Here is a 16,994-nt window from a genome sequence, read left to right as displayed (position 1 = left end):
AATACTGGACTTAGCTTCTGTCCATCGTGGAAATGTTTGAACTTGCCCAGCATCCTGTTGGCATATGATCGTGTAAGCATTTTTGTCCTACCTGCAGGCTTATCTTATTGGGCCTAATCTTGCACTGCCTGCAAAATTGGGCATGCAGATGGTTTTGCAACTTATCAAATGAAGAAAAGATGAAAGGGGGGGGGGAATACTCCTGTACAATTATCCTTATGCATATAGGTTTTCTCCCTTTGAATTTTGCCTCATGTATCTGAGATCAAAGCCTTGATATAATTTGAATTTTGTAAAACAAGATGATGGAAAGATTGGCAAACGAAGTTATGAAATTTTTTTTGAGAATCAAATTGTATACATTATTGTTATTCCCAGGGGGAGAAACACTTGATGAGTGTGGTTTAAAATTTCTTTTGGCTGTCCGTCTCCATACTTTTATGACAACTTCATTGCCACCAGCTCACAGAGCCCAGCTGCTTCACCAAGGTAATGTTTTCTCTTCTATTTGTATTCTAACACTATAAGGATCAACCTTTTAAGACATAAATAGCTACAAATTGGTATCATTTTTTTAGAAAATACGGACTTCTGAGATGGGGAGATCTGCTGTTATGCTAGTAAGGAGAAGTGATACTTTCATATGTTTTTTCAGTGACTATTTGAGCTTTTCGTCTGTGGTTAGTTAAGTCAGGTTTGTCTGCTTGCTTCTTGTTTCAGCTGGGCTAGTATCATCAGGTCTTCACAAAAATAGGTATGGATATGAGCAGTTAGGTTCAGATCCATTTTAAAAATTCTTGCTACTTAAATTAATTCATAAAATGTCCCAACACTGCATTTAGAGACATAGAAATCTAATTATATGCCTATTTTCAAGGTTAACTATAAAAATAATATGAGACCTTCAGTGTTATGTAATGTCCCCAGTGCTTTTTAAAATGTCTGTGCAAGCACAATGGTTTGAGTGTTTATCAAATTTGTCTGTTGTAAATGAAACATTTCTACATACTGTATAATATTTTCTGGATCATTTAGGCTTGTCTTCTAGTCATTTTGCCTGGGCGTTTCATTCAGTAGCAGAAGAAGAACTGCTGAACATGCTACCTGCAATGCAAAAAAGTGACCCAACTTGGTCCGAACTCAGAGCAATGGGTGTAGGCTGGTGGGTGCGAAATATTCATAGCTTGCGCAGATGTATTGAAAAGGTAAGTTCAGTTTATAATAACCTGGCTTATCTCATGTTATAAACACAGGTCAAAATCCTATTGAGTTTTTTTTTCTTACACCAGCATAACGTAGTTAGCTTAAATTTTGGTGTCAGGTTGCTACAAGTTAAGGAATTAGCATGCACACTTGCTGTTGTGGGCCACGTTGCCTGTTCTAACTTCTTATAATATAATAGTAATAATTGTGTGCTGTTAATTATGACTTAGCAACCCTTTCCAGGGTTTTCTAAGTAGACAATACTTAGAAGTGGTTTACTATTCCTTTATTCTGTGGGGATGCTGAGAGCTAAACTGATAGCTACAATTATTTTCTCTTCTCCCAGGAGGCACAGTAGGGAGCCAGAGGTTGCCTAAAGAGCCAACCTCTGGCTCTGCAGCCAGATATTTAAGTCACTGAGTTATACAGACAGCTGTGTTAACGTCTTAATTTTAGGCAATTCACTATCGAGATATGTACAGTGGTACCTCGCATTACGACGTTAATTCGTTCCAGCGAAATCGCTGTAGAAGTGGTTTACTATTCCTTCGCTGTAATGCGAAAATAAAAAGTCCATTGAAACGCATTAAAACCCGTTTAATGCGTTCCAATGGGCTGGAAACTCACCGTCCAGCGAAGATCCTCCATAGGGCGGCCATTTTCGGTGGCTGTCTTGCGAGGAATCCATCTCAGAAAACAGCGGGGAGCCATTTTATTTACCCGGTGGCCATTTTGAAACCGCCGATCAGCTGGAGGAAAATCGTTGTTTTGCGAAGAATCGGTTCCCGAAGCAGGGAACCGATCATCGCAAAGTGAAAAAATCCCATTCAGACCATCGTTTTGCGATCACAATTGCGATCACAAAAAGATCATCGTAATGTGGTTTCGTCGTAATGCGGGGCAATCGTAATGCGAGGCACCACTGTACTAGTTTCATTAAGCCAATAGGGATGACTAATAGAATTTCATTCATTATATATAAATGTTGTGTCCTTTATATTCAGTACTCATGTCTTTTCTGTCAAATGTGGTGTGGCCAGCTTGTTTAATGTAAATTCAAGATGGATATTGTCTTTTTGCTACAATTTTTTGATTCTTCAGAAAGGTTTCCTAGTTGCCTGATCCTTATGCAGACATTACTTTGCTTTTGCGTTGCTGATGCTTGCGGTAGCCTTGCATCTAAATGTAATAGATAAGTAGGAAGTGAATGGAGGCAAGTGCATTGAATTCCATTCCTTTTGGCTGGCTGGAAATGGATGGAGCACTCCAATCCTCTTTACCCAGCATAAAAACTTGAATGAGCTGCTATCTGAGGTAAGCCCCTTCTATATACAACATAGAAATACAACTCCTCCCTCTTTCCAAATAGTTCCTAGCAGACTAGTAACATCTGAAGGCTGGTTTATGGCATAGCCTACAATGGGTTAAAATAAAAGTATTTTAGTGAGCAGCATTGACAAATCAGTGTCTCTTGTCTGTCAAGTAAAGTGAAGCAAATGGAAGTTAGTTTTTATTGTTGTTACTATAAGCAATTGCTCAAAATTAGTATCAGATGTATTTGTGGAAATAAATTTGGAATGATAAAATGCCCCATTATTTTTACAGGTCGCTAAAGCAGCCTTTCAAAGGAACAATGACCCACTAGATGCAGCTGTTTTTTACCTTGCAATGAAAAAGAAGGCTGTGATTTGGGGATTGTACAGGTATACTTATGAATGAAAAAGGATTTAATTCAATGCATATAGACTGTTAACTTGGTTGTATCCTCATTGTAGTGATGGTGTGGGTCTTGATGATGAGTTGCTGAAAAGGAACAATACAATTTTATAGCCTCTCCTGTTAATAGCTAATGCCATACCTTTTCTTAGTACAACTGGATTCTTCTGTTTGGGCAGACCTAGAGGCAGGACATGAAAAACTCAGCTACTTTGAAATGTATTGGCATTGCAAGAGGTTCATTTTGATTCTCCAGAACTTGAAATGCATTTCTGATCCAATCTACAATACCTTCACAAGGTTTTCTCCAAACACAAAGCTGTGCTAAGTCACTCTAGCCCTCATTTGTACGTACATTTTGTTTTATTTGTGACTTGTGTGTTATGCTAATGTCAGAAATCACTTTACACAATGAATAATTAAAAACTGGGATTTATAGTCATTGAATTTAATTGATATTCTAAACGGGAGAAGGGTGTTGGTAGCTGTTTGTGATGATGGTTGTATATTATTTCCAGAATCAGAGATAGAATGCATCTGAATACCAGTTGTTGGCAAACTTCATTAGGCCATTGCTGTCATTCCTGTTTACACCCTGCTCATAGGCTTATCATCTGGTTGTCCACTCTGAGACCAAAATGCAACTTGCATGTGCCTTTTGTTTTCTTTTCTTTTTTCTACTTTGTGCATTCTTCCTGACCATTCCCTTATAGTCTCTGTGGCTACTGGAGAGGAGAAGATCCATGTATCCTACCATAAAGTTAGCAAAAGAAAAACAAGTTATAAGTAAATAATAATAATAAAGACAAGTGTTGCATCATCATAAAAACTAATATAATATAATAATAACAAACCAAGATCATGTTAGTTATACACACTAGTGTAGCTTATTTGACATTAATGTTGAGCTTCAAATTGCTTCAAGTTAAAAATTTGGGATGAATGTTTGCTATTGTAGACGAGTCACATAACTACATAGAAGAGCAAATGCCTGCTTCTTAACTTGTAACAATTCACTGCTGAAATTTATGCTCATAGTTACATCCACATAAGTTTTAAATTGGATGCCAGTGTCATAAGACGATTCTTCAAGTGTTCCTGGGAGTGATATAATGATAAATATCAAATTAAATATTTTAATAACTAGTAGTTGGGAAAGTACACTACTGAAATGCACTTTTTTTCAAAGCAAGTTGATATAGAACATGCTGCTTAATTCTTGAATAGGACCTATTATGTTACATGCCATATATATAAAATTGGTCTTTTGTGAATGCAAATCACTTAGTTTGTCCTCAGTGTATGGAATGGTTACATTTTTAGGTCCATAAAAGATACTAAGATGACACAGTTCTTTGGACACAATTTCACAGAAGACAGATGGCGTAAAGCAGCATTGAAGAATGCTTTCTCTCTGCTAGGCAAGCAGCGTTTTGAGCACTCTGCAGCATTTTTCTTACTGGCTGGTCATCTTAAAGATGCAGTTGAGGTAATTAGCCCTGAATCATATGAATGGAACCTCTGGGGTGTGGGTTTTTTTCTGTGCTGTGGGTGAATTTTAACCATGATGGAAGGGAGGAAAGACTTCATGAAAAAAAGAGATAAATCTGTGAGTATCAAACAAAAAGTTATTGCCACTGACCCATCCCACATTTTGTTGTGATCTTACACACAGCCAAGTCTCACCCCACCCATCCATATATGAGGCCCATTAGTTCAGTGATAAATGTTAATCTTGTCTGCCCTCCCAATAGATTCTTCTTCTGGACATCTTTAATTTGTAATAAATGGTCAGAGACAACAGCTAGCTTGAAGGAATTATATTTGACCTCAGATATAGCAGAGCTGTGGAAAAATGTTAGGGAAAAACTAAACAAAAATAAAATAATGAAGATAAAAATGTTGCGGCACCTTAAAGACTAGCTGCTATATTTTAATGTGAGTTTTTGTAGACAAGCCCACTTCTTCAGACCTGTGTATGAATGCTCACATTAAAATATAGCAGTTAGTCTTTAAGGTGCCACAACATGTCTTAATTATTTTTTGTTTTTCTTTTGTTTGGCCTTTCATGCTAGCACAGTCTAACAAAGCTATCCCTTCTAAAGCTATTGAAAATAAATACCTATTTTTGGTCAATTTGATTCTATTGAACTGCTAAATATGATATTGCAATTTGGAAATATTGTTGTAAAATAAAAGGTCAACAGGTTTGAAAACTATCCAAATGATGAGCTTTACACAAAGCAATGATGGCTTTCTTTACCCAAGAGAAATAACACATTTTGCTAATTGATTCAAATATCAAAAGTAGTCCTGTGTTTGTTTCTATTAGGTCTGCCTAGAGAAGCTGAATGATATTCAGTTGGCTCTTGTAATAGCAAGACTTTATGAGTCAGAGTTTGAAATCGCTGGGATGTACAAATCAATTCTACAGAAGAGAATTCTGGGAATTAGATCTCATTCTTCTGAAATTCCATCACATACACATGCTGATCCTTTCCTTCGAAGTATGGCTTATTGGATTTTGGAGGACTATGGTCATGCCCTTGATACTCTTCTAAGCCAACCTATTACGGATGAGGAAGGTAAGCTGAGGCATTTTAAATATGTTATTTGATAGAATTGTGTATGAAGAGACAACGCTTTGAAAAAATACAGTTTTTGAGGTGGTATATCAATAAAGCAACCTGTGTAGGTTTGGGCAAACTACACAGTCCCAGAATGCCCCCAAAAGATAGGAATGGTAAACCACTTCTAGAAAATCCTGGAAAAGATCACCATTAAGTCACAGTTGACTTGAGAAGATACAACTGTTATTAAAGATAGCAAGGTGTAGGTTGGATGACTATGTTGGTTCACACGGGCAGTCTAGATTAACTGTTTATTACCAGAGACTATTTAACTATGTAAGAAAAATGCAAAAACAAAAATATGATCATTTTTCCAGTCTTGATTTTCATATCTAATATCTGATAGTAAGAGTGGACCTGGAAATCAAAAATGTGCTTTGTTCGAATAATACTTTCCCCATTAAGTGAAGCATGCGAAGTGTCAGAAAGGGAATTTCTAAGTCAGGTCAGAGTATTATCTCGCTTAAAAAGTATCTCCTTAATGTAATCTTTGTGTGATCTTTACTGTACTGATTCTCAGGGATGGTACAATGGCTAGAATCTTATCAGTTAAGACAGCCATCATCACTCAGTCAGTGTAAATCTCAGCAGGGACTGCTTCTGTGACTTATGGTGATTGAGTTATGCCAAAATAAAAATGTAATAAGATTCTGGCTTTTACATTCTAATGGCACAATCTCGATTTTTTGCATGACCATAGTGTTTGGACTACACTTGCAGATGTTTACAGTGTTCTTTTTTCTTTTTTTGCCCTGTACTTTGCACTTCTGCCGAAGCAGTAAAGTACAGTATATAAATAGACAGACTATGCTGACATTATACAGTACTTACTGGCCAGTTTTGCTTAATATTAATTAGTGCTTTCTGTAACAAGCATTGCAATCTTAACTGTCCAAGCTCAAATGGACTAGAACACTTTCAGATGAAATCTCAGCTTGTGGTACTGACCTGCAACTAGTTGAGTTAACCCTGAGTCTCTGCAGGTTTTTAAGTTTCCTGCGTTGCATTAGATGTGTCTGTCTTAATACTAGGGTATAATGTATGAGAGAGGGCCAACGTTACCTCTAATCTTTCACCAGCACTGAGTGGAAACCCCGCCCAGTGCATGACGTTTTGGCCGTGATGGAACCAAATGAGCAGCAATACTAACTGTGGGTGCAGCACCTATACAGCACAGCTTAGAGGGAATGTTGTAGAAGGCTATAGTTCTGTGACATGTGTTTAAAGATGTAGCACTGTGTTTTACTGTTCAAGTTTCACATGGAAAAGCCTCGGTGTTCAATATCTGGCATCTGTAGTAGGACTTGAAAAGTCTTCAATCTAGAACTTCGAAAGAGTCAGTGTTTAGCAGCCTTATTTCTGCATTATATTAAAACATATTTTATTATTACAGGGTGGAATTGCAGCGAGCTTTAAACTTTCAAACTCCATGTTCTGCTTTCCTTCTCTAAAACAGATGCGGTTTGAAAGCAACACTTTCTTTCTAAATTTCACATTATGTATCAACTCAAACAACCTGTATCTAATTTTAATGTACAGTAGTTAGTTGAAACAAGCCAGCCTGATAGTTCATGAAGCAGTTGTGTTTCATCTAACTATAGTTGAGACTAGAAACAGTTTAGGGTTTAGATTCAGTGCTAAATGGTGATTAGTAAAACTGGAAATAAAATAATCATTCTGGCCTTGCTGGAGGAGGCAATTGAGATGAAGTCTTCTAAAATGTATAGTTTTGAAATAATGTTTGCAGTGTATTATAGTTTTCTAAATAATTTGTTTTAACTAATTGATTTAAATTTTTATGCCACCTGCTAGAAAAGTGGGATAAAAATCAAAGAACTAAATAATGATGAACGATTTTCTCTTGAACCTGAATTGAACCATTATAAATAATTCTAAGCTAGGCAGATTCGTGGTTTAACTGAGTATGTGAAAGCTTTCTTTACTCCCAAAATGAAGCTATTTTGGAGGTTTGCCCTCCTATAGATTGCAAATATACTTATTTAGCAATATTATGTCATTCATGAGAGTGCTACTGTGACTGCAATAAATATTTAGTGGAGTTATATCTTGTGATATTGTTACAGATGGAGGAAGCATCTCAAACTGTAACCCTTCAGTATTTAATTTTTATAATTATCTGAGGACACACCCTCTCTTATTGAGACGCTATTTTGGGTCTTCTGATTTATCTTCTACAAAGATATGCGTAACAGGAGAAAATGTGCTGGCAGATGAAATCAATTTAGGGGAACGAAGATTGTTCTTTACTACTGCATACGCTCACTTGAAGGCTGGCTGTCCCATGTTGGCTTTGGAAGTGTTATCAAAGATGCCCAAAGTGGTAAAAAAGTCAAAGCCTTTAGGAAGAACATCTAGTTTAAGAGACACTACTAAAAGCTCTTCACCTAGTTCTCCACTACCAGTGGAATCAAAAGGTGACAAGTTCTACAGTATTGACTGGGCACAACCTGTAGTAAATGGTTTAGGTTCATCTTCGGATGGGTCATCAGACAAACAATCAAGTTCTCTTTTTGATTGGAGTCAGCCAAGTACAGTATTCCAGGATGATCCTTTGGAGCTAAAGTGGGACAGTGACAAAGATGAGGATAGTGAAGATTCTTGCCTTGTAATGAAACCTTTGCAGAAGATAGGAAGTGAGAAACCCAATGAAGTTAGTTCGAGCTACACAGAAACTTACAGTTCAGGTATTGAAAATGATGTTTTAACTTTAGAAGAAGACGTTATTTCTGCACAGTTGAAATTTAGAGCATGCTTGAAGATTCTTACAGTAGAGCTTCGCACATTATCCACTGGCTATGAAGTTGATGGTGGAAAATTAAGATACCAGTTGTATCATTGGCTTGAAAAAGAAGTGATTGCTCTTCAGAAAGCTTGTAACTATTCTGATGAAGCAGAAGCTGTTGAGTCAGGAATTAGCCCCAAAGTGGATGAAGCGTCATTAAGTGAAATATCTGGAGAATTATCAGACATACAACTGAATGCACAACAGAAAGAGAATTCTCAGAGACGGCAGTGGCTGATAAAATACCAGTCACTTTTGCGGATGTTTCTAAGTTACTGCATTCTGCATGGATCTCATGGTGGGGGCTTGGCATCTGTAAGAATGGAATTAATTTTGCTTCTACAAGAATCTCAACAGGTATGTACTTGTTTCTAACTGTTCAAGTATGATATCAAAATCTTTAAAATTGTATGCACTTTCTCCTTACTATCTAAGTATGATCCAGTTGCATATATCACAGAAGTAAGTACAGCCCCTCACATTTCATAAATATTTTAGGCTCCCATTAAAGGTGTGTCAGGGCTCGACTCTCCCAACTTTTAAGAGGATGTTTAAAAACATACTTTTCACAGATGCCTGTAAGAACATACACTTTTAAGTTAATTTATAGTTGTGTTCCCTGATTCCACCATCACTTGGGTTTTTAGTTACTCTTGTTTGATCTATTTTTTAATGTTAATGTTGGTTTGTGGTTGAGTTGATGGTTTATTTTCTTTACTGAAAACCACTAAAAGTAGTCCCTTGCAGTAAGTTGAATGGTGTGTATATGTGTGTATATATAAACAAATAGGCATGGTCTAGTCTAAACTATAAAGGTGTCCTTGCCAAAAATAGGTTTCATCTTTGAGTCTTGAATTCCATGTGCAAAAGCAACATCTGTCCTACTTAGAGAAGACATTGATATACTGTATATACTTGAGTATAAGCCTAGTTTTTCAGCACAATTTTTTGCTAAAAAAGCAAACCCCCCTTGAGTCAGTGTCAAAATTACATGTTCTCCCCTGCAGTGCGGGTGTTCCACGCTCATCTACGGGCGCCTGCAGCCTCTGTGGGTAGTCCCATGACCCTGGCTAAGTACACTGCATTTCCAGGACACTGCCATCCTCCTCCTGCATATTCTATGTACCCACCTTCCTCTTCCCACCTTCCTCCTCCATCCTCTGTCTCCCTCCATCTTGTTACGCAGCAGTAGAGCAGTAGATAAGTGCAGCATCAGGTATGAGTTCTCCCTCCAAAGGCAGTGAAGTGTGTCTCGCAGCTCAGAAGGGCAGTATCTTCAAAAACATTTAACCTACTGATGCCTCAATTAATGTAATTTTATTGGTATCTTTTTTTATTTTTGAAATTTACCAGTAGCTGCTGCATTTTCCACCCTTGGCTTATACTCGAGTCAATAAGTTTTCCCAGTTTTTTCTGGTAAAATTGGGTGCCTCAGCTTATATTCTGGTCGGCTTATATTTGAGTATATACGGTAAATGGAATTTAAGTGAGTGGTGAATAACAAGTCCCATTCATTTTAGTAGCTCTGCTCTTAAGTAGGACTAATACTGGGTGTAGTCAGGAGGTGAGGCTGAGGAGCCTAACGCCGAGGGAGGCCTGGAAGGAAAGGACACGAAATCGGGCCTTCTCGGCGGTGGCTCCTCGCCTCTGGAATAACCTTCCTCTGGCAATTTGTGCAGCCCCCACGCTGGGCACCTTTAAAGAGTCAACTAAAAACATGGATGTACATTCAGGCCTTCCCTCCTATCAATACTTAATTTTCCTCTATTCATTCTTTATTTATTATCTGTTTTAGTATCGTACTGTATGTGTTATGGATTGTTTGTGAAATCTCTGTGTTTTTATTGTATATATGTTTATTGGAAGCCACCCAGAGTGGTGGAACAGACCAGATGGATGGGATACAAATAAAATAAATAAATAAACAGTCATATGTTTTTTACCTTTTGGGATATTCTTTAGAAGCAAAGAAATCACTGTTAGTGCTGATATATAGAGACTAAATTATGTAAGAATCTCAGATATCAAAACGTACTTTCTATTTCTTTTCCCCTCTCCGTCAAGGAGATGTCTGTGCAGTTGCCTATCAATAACGTATCTGAGCAGAGCTCTGTACCACTTCTCTTTGCCTGTACTGCAAGTGCCAAAACTGTGGTGGCCAATCCCTTACTGCATCTAAGTAACTTGACACATGACATACTACATGCTATAATAAACCTTGATTCACCACCACATCCTGATATACAGAATACCAAGGCAAGTAGTACAGTATTTCAGACTTTTAATGTTTGTACCATTTGTTTGTAAAAGCTTGTAAATATTTATACTTGTGCACATGTTTAATATAGCACATAAATGTGCCTTTTTAAACTACTGTAATCAATACCATATTAGTTCTTCTGTGTATGTTTAGAATTAGTATTTCTTGTGTTGAATTTGATGTGGGGATATATTGCAGTTTGCAGTTGATTAGATAAAATACTTCTGAAAACAGATAAGTTTACCTAAAACATTTTTATGAGGTTTAATCAGATAGTTATACATGCCTTTCTTTCAGATACATGTAATGCATACTTTAGCAGCATCTCTGTCAGCTTGCATATACCAGTCTCTTTGTGGAAGTCATAACTACAGGTAACTATCTTTAGAAGTGAGAATTGGTATGCAACAAATGTGATATTTTATTCCTCTGTGACTTGGAGTCATAGTTATGATGTAAAAATATACAAGCCATCATTAGTGATTCTGGTTGGGTTCAAATGTACAATACATATTGAGGGATTGGTTCCACAATCTGGCATGGATACTTGAAGCCACAGATATAGGAACCCCAACGTTTTTGGCACCACGGACCAGTTTAGCATACTTGTGGGGGGGTGTCTATGCATGCATGTGAGGGGGCACTCTTGTATGTTGTTTATAGGGCTGTGGTTAACCGTGAGAAAGTGAAAATGTGGTTGTTCTTTGTGGCCTCTGTGAATCACACCCTGGGTGATCCGCACCTGTGCGGAGCCTCATCAGAAAGTTCTAGAGCTTCTGCGGTAGCAAAAACACATTAGAATAAGCCCCCCCCCCCATATAAGTACCTTGGCACCAAGGCTCCCCTTTCAGTTTCTTTCAACTGCCGCATTCAGAGCCTCATGGTTCTGCTTCTGTGAATAAAAGAAAAAGAGAGTTTGTTCTTGATTCCTTCCTGTTATCAATCTTTTTTCCTTTAAACTTTTAGATAAAGTTCATTATCATAAGATATTTTTTTCCTTTCTGCTTCACTCAGCCTCCAGCCAAAGCACACTCCCAATCATTGCTTTTTCTCCTCAAATTATTTCTCTCCTATTCATGGCTCCTTTGGGCCCATTTAAACACTGTGTGGTCTGTGATAACAAAATACACTGGTGCCTTGCAAGATAATGTTAATTCGTTCCGCGAAAATCGCTGTTTTGCGAAAACATTGTCTTGCGAAATGTGGTTTCCCCATTGGAATACATTGAAATCCATTTAATGCATTCCAATGGAGAAAATAGTCGTCATCTTGCGAAAATCGCCTAAAGAGAAACCGTTTTGCGAAGCACGGATCAGCTGTCAAAATCATCGTATTGCGAAAAACGGTTCCGGAAACACCCATTTTGCGAAGCGCAAACCTAGTTGTCAAAATCGCATCTTACGAAAAACGGTCCCCCCCCCCCCCAAAAAAAGCCCCGTCTTGCAAAGCACGGGCCAAAACATCATCCAGCGAAAATCGCCCATAGGAAAAACCGTTTTCCGAAGCACTATAGTGATTGCAAAAACTCATCATCTTTCGAATAAACCGTTTTGCGAGGTAATCTGTACCACTCTCCAACGGTCATGCCAAGTGTCTTTTTTGCTTGGGAGAGGCACACCAGATGTCCTTCTGCCAGCATTGTAAGAACTTCAAGCACGGAGTCATCTGTTCTCACTTATCCAGATTAAAACTCAGTCTTTGGGAACAATCCCCTCAACCAACCAAAATGGCCCAGCCTCCTTGTACGGCCACCTCACAAACCAAAGCAATGCAGAAGGTTCTTTCTGAAGCCTCCAAACAACATCCATTGACCACACCATCCCACTCAGATGCTCCATCCACTTCGAAAACCCATAAATCGAAGCGCTCGATACTGAAATCTTTGATATCGAAGCCCTCCACTAAACGTCAAATGTCCACCAAAGCCTCTTCGGTCCCGGAGCCCTCTCCCCCAAAAGACCTAAACAGCAAAAATCTAAAGCTGCAGTAATTTCTCAGCAGGCTGAACAAACTGCCGAGTCAATCTATTGGTTAGCCTTTTGCCAACGATGATGGAATCCCCTCTCATCAACCCTGCTCCCAATCACCAGAATGGGATGACAGAGTTGATCGATTAACATCTTCTCCTCCCAGTCCTCAACACTGTTCCTTCGAGAAACCCTTCCGTAGTTGCTTCACCTGACAGGGTCGACTGTGAACAACAACTAGAGACCTTACCTTATTCGGTAATGTCTGATCGTCCACTACGACCTCCTCGAAGACATTGGCCCCAGCAGTCCGTGGAGCTGTCTATTTCATCACACGTGGCTCAGATCCACATTCAGCACTCTCATCGGGTTGCCATTTGCCCCAACCAGTGCTCAACTGGCTAAACTGCAAGCGCCAATTAACCAGTTGCTCTATCCAGCTCAGCCATGCCTTCTCATGGTGGGCCTCAATCTCTACAGCCATCGCATGGTGAAATGGCCATATCACCATGACCCACCAGTCTCCCGATATTTTCCCGCTAATCTAGATGAGGGAAATAATTCCTCTCGCTCGGCATCTCCAGCATCTATATACTCCACTGCTTTATCAGCTCGTCAACAACCTCTGTTTCAACATGACCAAGACACAGGCTCTGATATTGATGATCTTTGATATCCATCCTGGTCCATGGACAATCGTTCTATCCCTCCATCGACGCACAATTTCCATCACCTGATGGAACCAAGCCATCAAACTTGACATCACTATGACCCCGAGTTGAACACTGACATTCAACTATATCAATCAACGTCCATGGACACTCAGATTACATCCCTTGGCATTGGAAATCCTCGACATTGACAAATGCCCATGGACATGCCGGCTCCATCGACAATACTATGACACTCAACCTAATGACACCGAAGTCGATCGACAATCCGTCAACTCCCAACACAATCCCGATTATTCTGATCATGGATCCATACCTCAGACGCTGTCAGTATTACTTACCTCACCGGAATCCAACCTTGTCGATGCCGACCCACCATCACTGGCGGAAGACTTCCAAACTTACGCCCAACTTATGATCCGTATGGCTAAGTCTCTCAATACCCAAATCCACCGTCCTTTGACTGAACCGGCCGATCATCTGTACGACCCAATATCTAAAGATCCATCTACTCCAGTACACATCTCAATGCTTCTGTCTCTACTCAGCACCGCTCAACAATCCTGGACAAAACCAGCTTCTTCCCATACCATGTCTAAACCTCTACAGAGTCCACGATCCTGGAGCTCTATTTCTTCAAAAACAACCAGCTCCAAACTCTATTTTTGTCGAAGCCTCACAATCCAGATCTCAACATCGACAAACCCTCATGCCACCAAATAAAGACGGTAAAAGGATTGACTCAATGGGAAGATGGTTTTATTCATCAGCAGCATTCACCATGCATGTCGGTAACTACCAGGGAGCCATAGGTGTATATCGATGTTTCCCTTGGGACAATATGTCAACATTTGTCAAATCTTTACCAGAAGATAAAAAAGTATTCGCCCATATCTTTCAACAAGAAGGTCTTTCCATTGCCAAACAACAGATACTTTCTGCTAGGCACACAGTAGATGCCACAGCAAAGTCAGTGGCCACTTTGGTAGCCTTACAACATTTCTCTTGGCTAAGGACAGCCGGCCTGGCTGAGGATACCCGCACACGTATTGAAGACCTTCCATTCAGCGGGGCAGGCCTCTTTAATGCTAAAACTGATGATATTTTTAAAATGTGCAAAAGAAAAGATCAGCAGCTAGATGTTTATCCATCTTACCAACAATGCCCCAACAAAATCAGTGGAGACAACCGTACAATCCGTATCAAAAATTCCAACATTATCTTCCAAAACAAACATCTTATACAACCTATTTCAGAAATCAAGGAAATAAACCCTGCCAACAACCCATTACTAGGCACAATGACCACAAGCCCAAACATCATGTTTGATGCTCCCATGACTGAGATCGCACACCACTCCACCCATCCTGCCCTCTGGAAACACCTACCTGTCTGGGAATCCATCACTACAGATGCCTGGGTACTGTCCATCATCCGCGACAGCTACCGCATCCATTTCTTCCAACTTCCTCTGGCAAAACATGTCGTCACTCCACCATCTCAAACCCTACAAGAGGAAATAAAAAATTTGCTCCTCAAAGACGCCATACAATCCATCTCACAACACAACAAAGGGGTTTTCTCTCGCTATTTCACTGTACCCAAAACGGAACGGAGGTCTTTGCCCTATCTTAGACCTATGAGAGTGAAACAAATACATCATTACCACAAAGTTCCGTATGGTTAGCCTTGAATCAGTTCTCCCTTTACTCCATAAAAACGACTAGTTCACTGTCATACATCTCAAAAACGCATACTTCCATATTTCCATACATCCCTCGCACAGAAAATTCCTTCAATTTTAGCTAGGATCACAAGCCTACTAATTCAGAAGACTTCCTTTCGGCCTTTCAACAGCTCCAAGAGTATTCACCAAGTGCATGGAATCAGTAGCTGCTTACCTCAGGTTGCAAAAAATTCTCATATTTCCATATATTGATGATTGGCTCCTCATAGCTCATTCCTGTCGCAAGTCCAATGAGACACTCACTTCACCCTTACCCTCCTTCGCGATCTCAGTCCCACTGTCAATGAGCAAAAATCAAATTTGAAACCTACAAAGATTATTCATTATATAGGTGCATGCATAAATTCCACACGAGCTTGCGCCTTTCTTCCTCCAGACAAGAGAGAAAATCCCATCGCATTACTTCAAGTTTTCACCCCTCATGCTATGGTACCCACCTTGATTGTGCAACATGTACTAGGCACCATGGCCTGTGTGACTTCAGTAGTGCAGCACATACATCTCAAGATTGGATCTCTTCAGTCGTGGTTTCTCACCCTCTTCAGCCTGCTCACAGACCCTTCTCACACTCTTTTAAGGGTCACCCCAGAACTCGCCTCCCAACTTCAATGGTTATAAAAGCCAGAAATCTCACTGGCAAGATGAGAAAGATGGTACAAATTGCCACTGACAACACCATGACAATGTACTATATTCTGAAACATGGTGACACCCACTCTCCAAGTCTCCTCTATATAGCAGTCGACCTCTGGGGGTGGTGCCTAGCACACCATATCTACCTCATGGCTTTACACATTGCCAGCCATGACAACGACTTGGCCGATCTACTCAGCTGCACAAACTCTCAAGCTCATGAATGGGAGTTAGACCAATCAGTTTTTCTTTGCCTATGTGAATGATGGGGCAAACGAACTCTTGACCTCTTCGCCTCCCATGTGAATCGGAAGTGCAAACGATACTGCTCTGAGCCGGCATTGGCAAACACTCCCAAGGGGATGCATTCATCACCCGATGGACCAAGATCCTCACTTAGAAGCGCCATTCCTGCTTCTCCACAAGTTCACGGTTCGCCTACAACAAGACAAACCTGATGCCATCGTTATAGCCCCTTGATGGCCGAGACAACCCTGGTTTCCAGTCCTTCGCAACCTCTCATCAGACAGTCACCACCTCCCTTGACTGCCCCACCTCCTCACTCAGAACAACGCCCAAGTACTCACCCATACTTACCTGTTCTGCAGCTGGCAGCGTGGAGGATTCTGCCTCGCTAATGAACGTCCTCCAACAATCAAAGAAGCCCTCCACTAGAAAGGCTTATTCTGTATAAATGGAACAGATTCAAATCTTTCACTGAAGCTTCTTCATTGCCTTCTATCAACCCATTACTTGCTACTGTTCTACGTTTTTTGCTTCATCTCAAGTCTAGCAGCCTTTCCCCCTCTTCCTTGAGAGTTTACCTCTCCGCCATCATTTCTTATCAGCCCCCTAACTCTCTGGCAGCTGGTTTCTTCAAGCATCCAACATTGAAACGTTTTCTTAAAAGTCTATCTCATATCTACCCAGATACCCACCGACCTTCCCAGCAATGGTCACTAACACTAGCGCTGCAACAGCTTACTAAAGCTCCTTTCAAACCTTTAGCTTCAATTGATTTACGGCTACTTAACTTTAAAACAGTTTTCCTCATCGCCATCACCTCAGCTCGGGCTAGTGAGTTAGCGGCCTTACGTCACGACTATCCTTATTTACAGTTTTTTCTGGACAGAATCAAACTATTCATGGATATTTCTTTCCTCCCCAAAGTCGTATCTCAATTCCATCTCTTTCCACCGTTTATCCTTCCTTCCTTCTTCCCATCACCATCCTCAACTCAAGAAAGAATCCTCCATACTTTAGACCAGTGGTTCTTAACCTTTTTGAAAGAAACGCCCCCTTGAGCCATTGAGGAAGTTATCATTGCCCCCCCTCTTATTTCTTATTATATCTTATTTATTTGT

General features: G+C 39.9%; 1 protein-coding gene across 5 annotated transcripts in view; it reads left to right on the top strand.

Annotated features, from left to right (window-relative positions):
* The window catches only part of DMXL1 (Dmx like 1), a 108,996-nt gene that overhangs the window by 46,609 nt on the left and 45,393 nt on the right, over positions 1–16,994 (top strand). For 3 of the 5 annotated variants that reach the window (XM_020780062.3, XM_020780063.3, XM_020780061.3), the window contains exons 19-26: positions 379–489; positions 1,036–1,205; positions 2,809–2,906; positions 4,243–4,408; positions 5,252–5,504; positions 7,634–8,709; positions 10,417–10,608; positions 10,910–10,986. In XM_020780062.3, the coding sequence (XP_020635721.3) occupies positions 379–489; positions 1,036–1,205; positions 2,809–2,906; positions 4,243–4,408; positions 5,252–5,504; positions 7,634–8,709; positions 10,417–10,608; positions 10,910–10,986 (2,143 nt within the window). The remainder of the gene's footprint in view (positions 1–378; positions 490–1,035; positions 1,206–2,808; positions 2,907–4,242; positions 4,409–5,251; positions 5,505–7,633; positions 8,710–10,416; positions 10,609–10,909; positions 10,987–16,994) is intronic. The other 2 variants (XM_078386240.1, XM_072992428.2) reach the window with 1 other exon arrangement.

This window comes from Pogona vitticeps, chromosome 2 (assembly GCF_051106095.1).
Source record: "Pogona vitticeps strain Pit_001003342236 chromosome 2, PviZW2.1, whole genome shotgun sequence".
Lineage (NCBI taxonomy): Eukaryota > Metazoa > Chordata > Lepidosauria > Squamata > Agamidae > Pogona > Pogona vitticeps.
The sequence above is the reverse complement of the archived record's forward strand: the minus strand, read 5'-3'. Positions and strand labels throughout refer to the sequence as shown.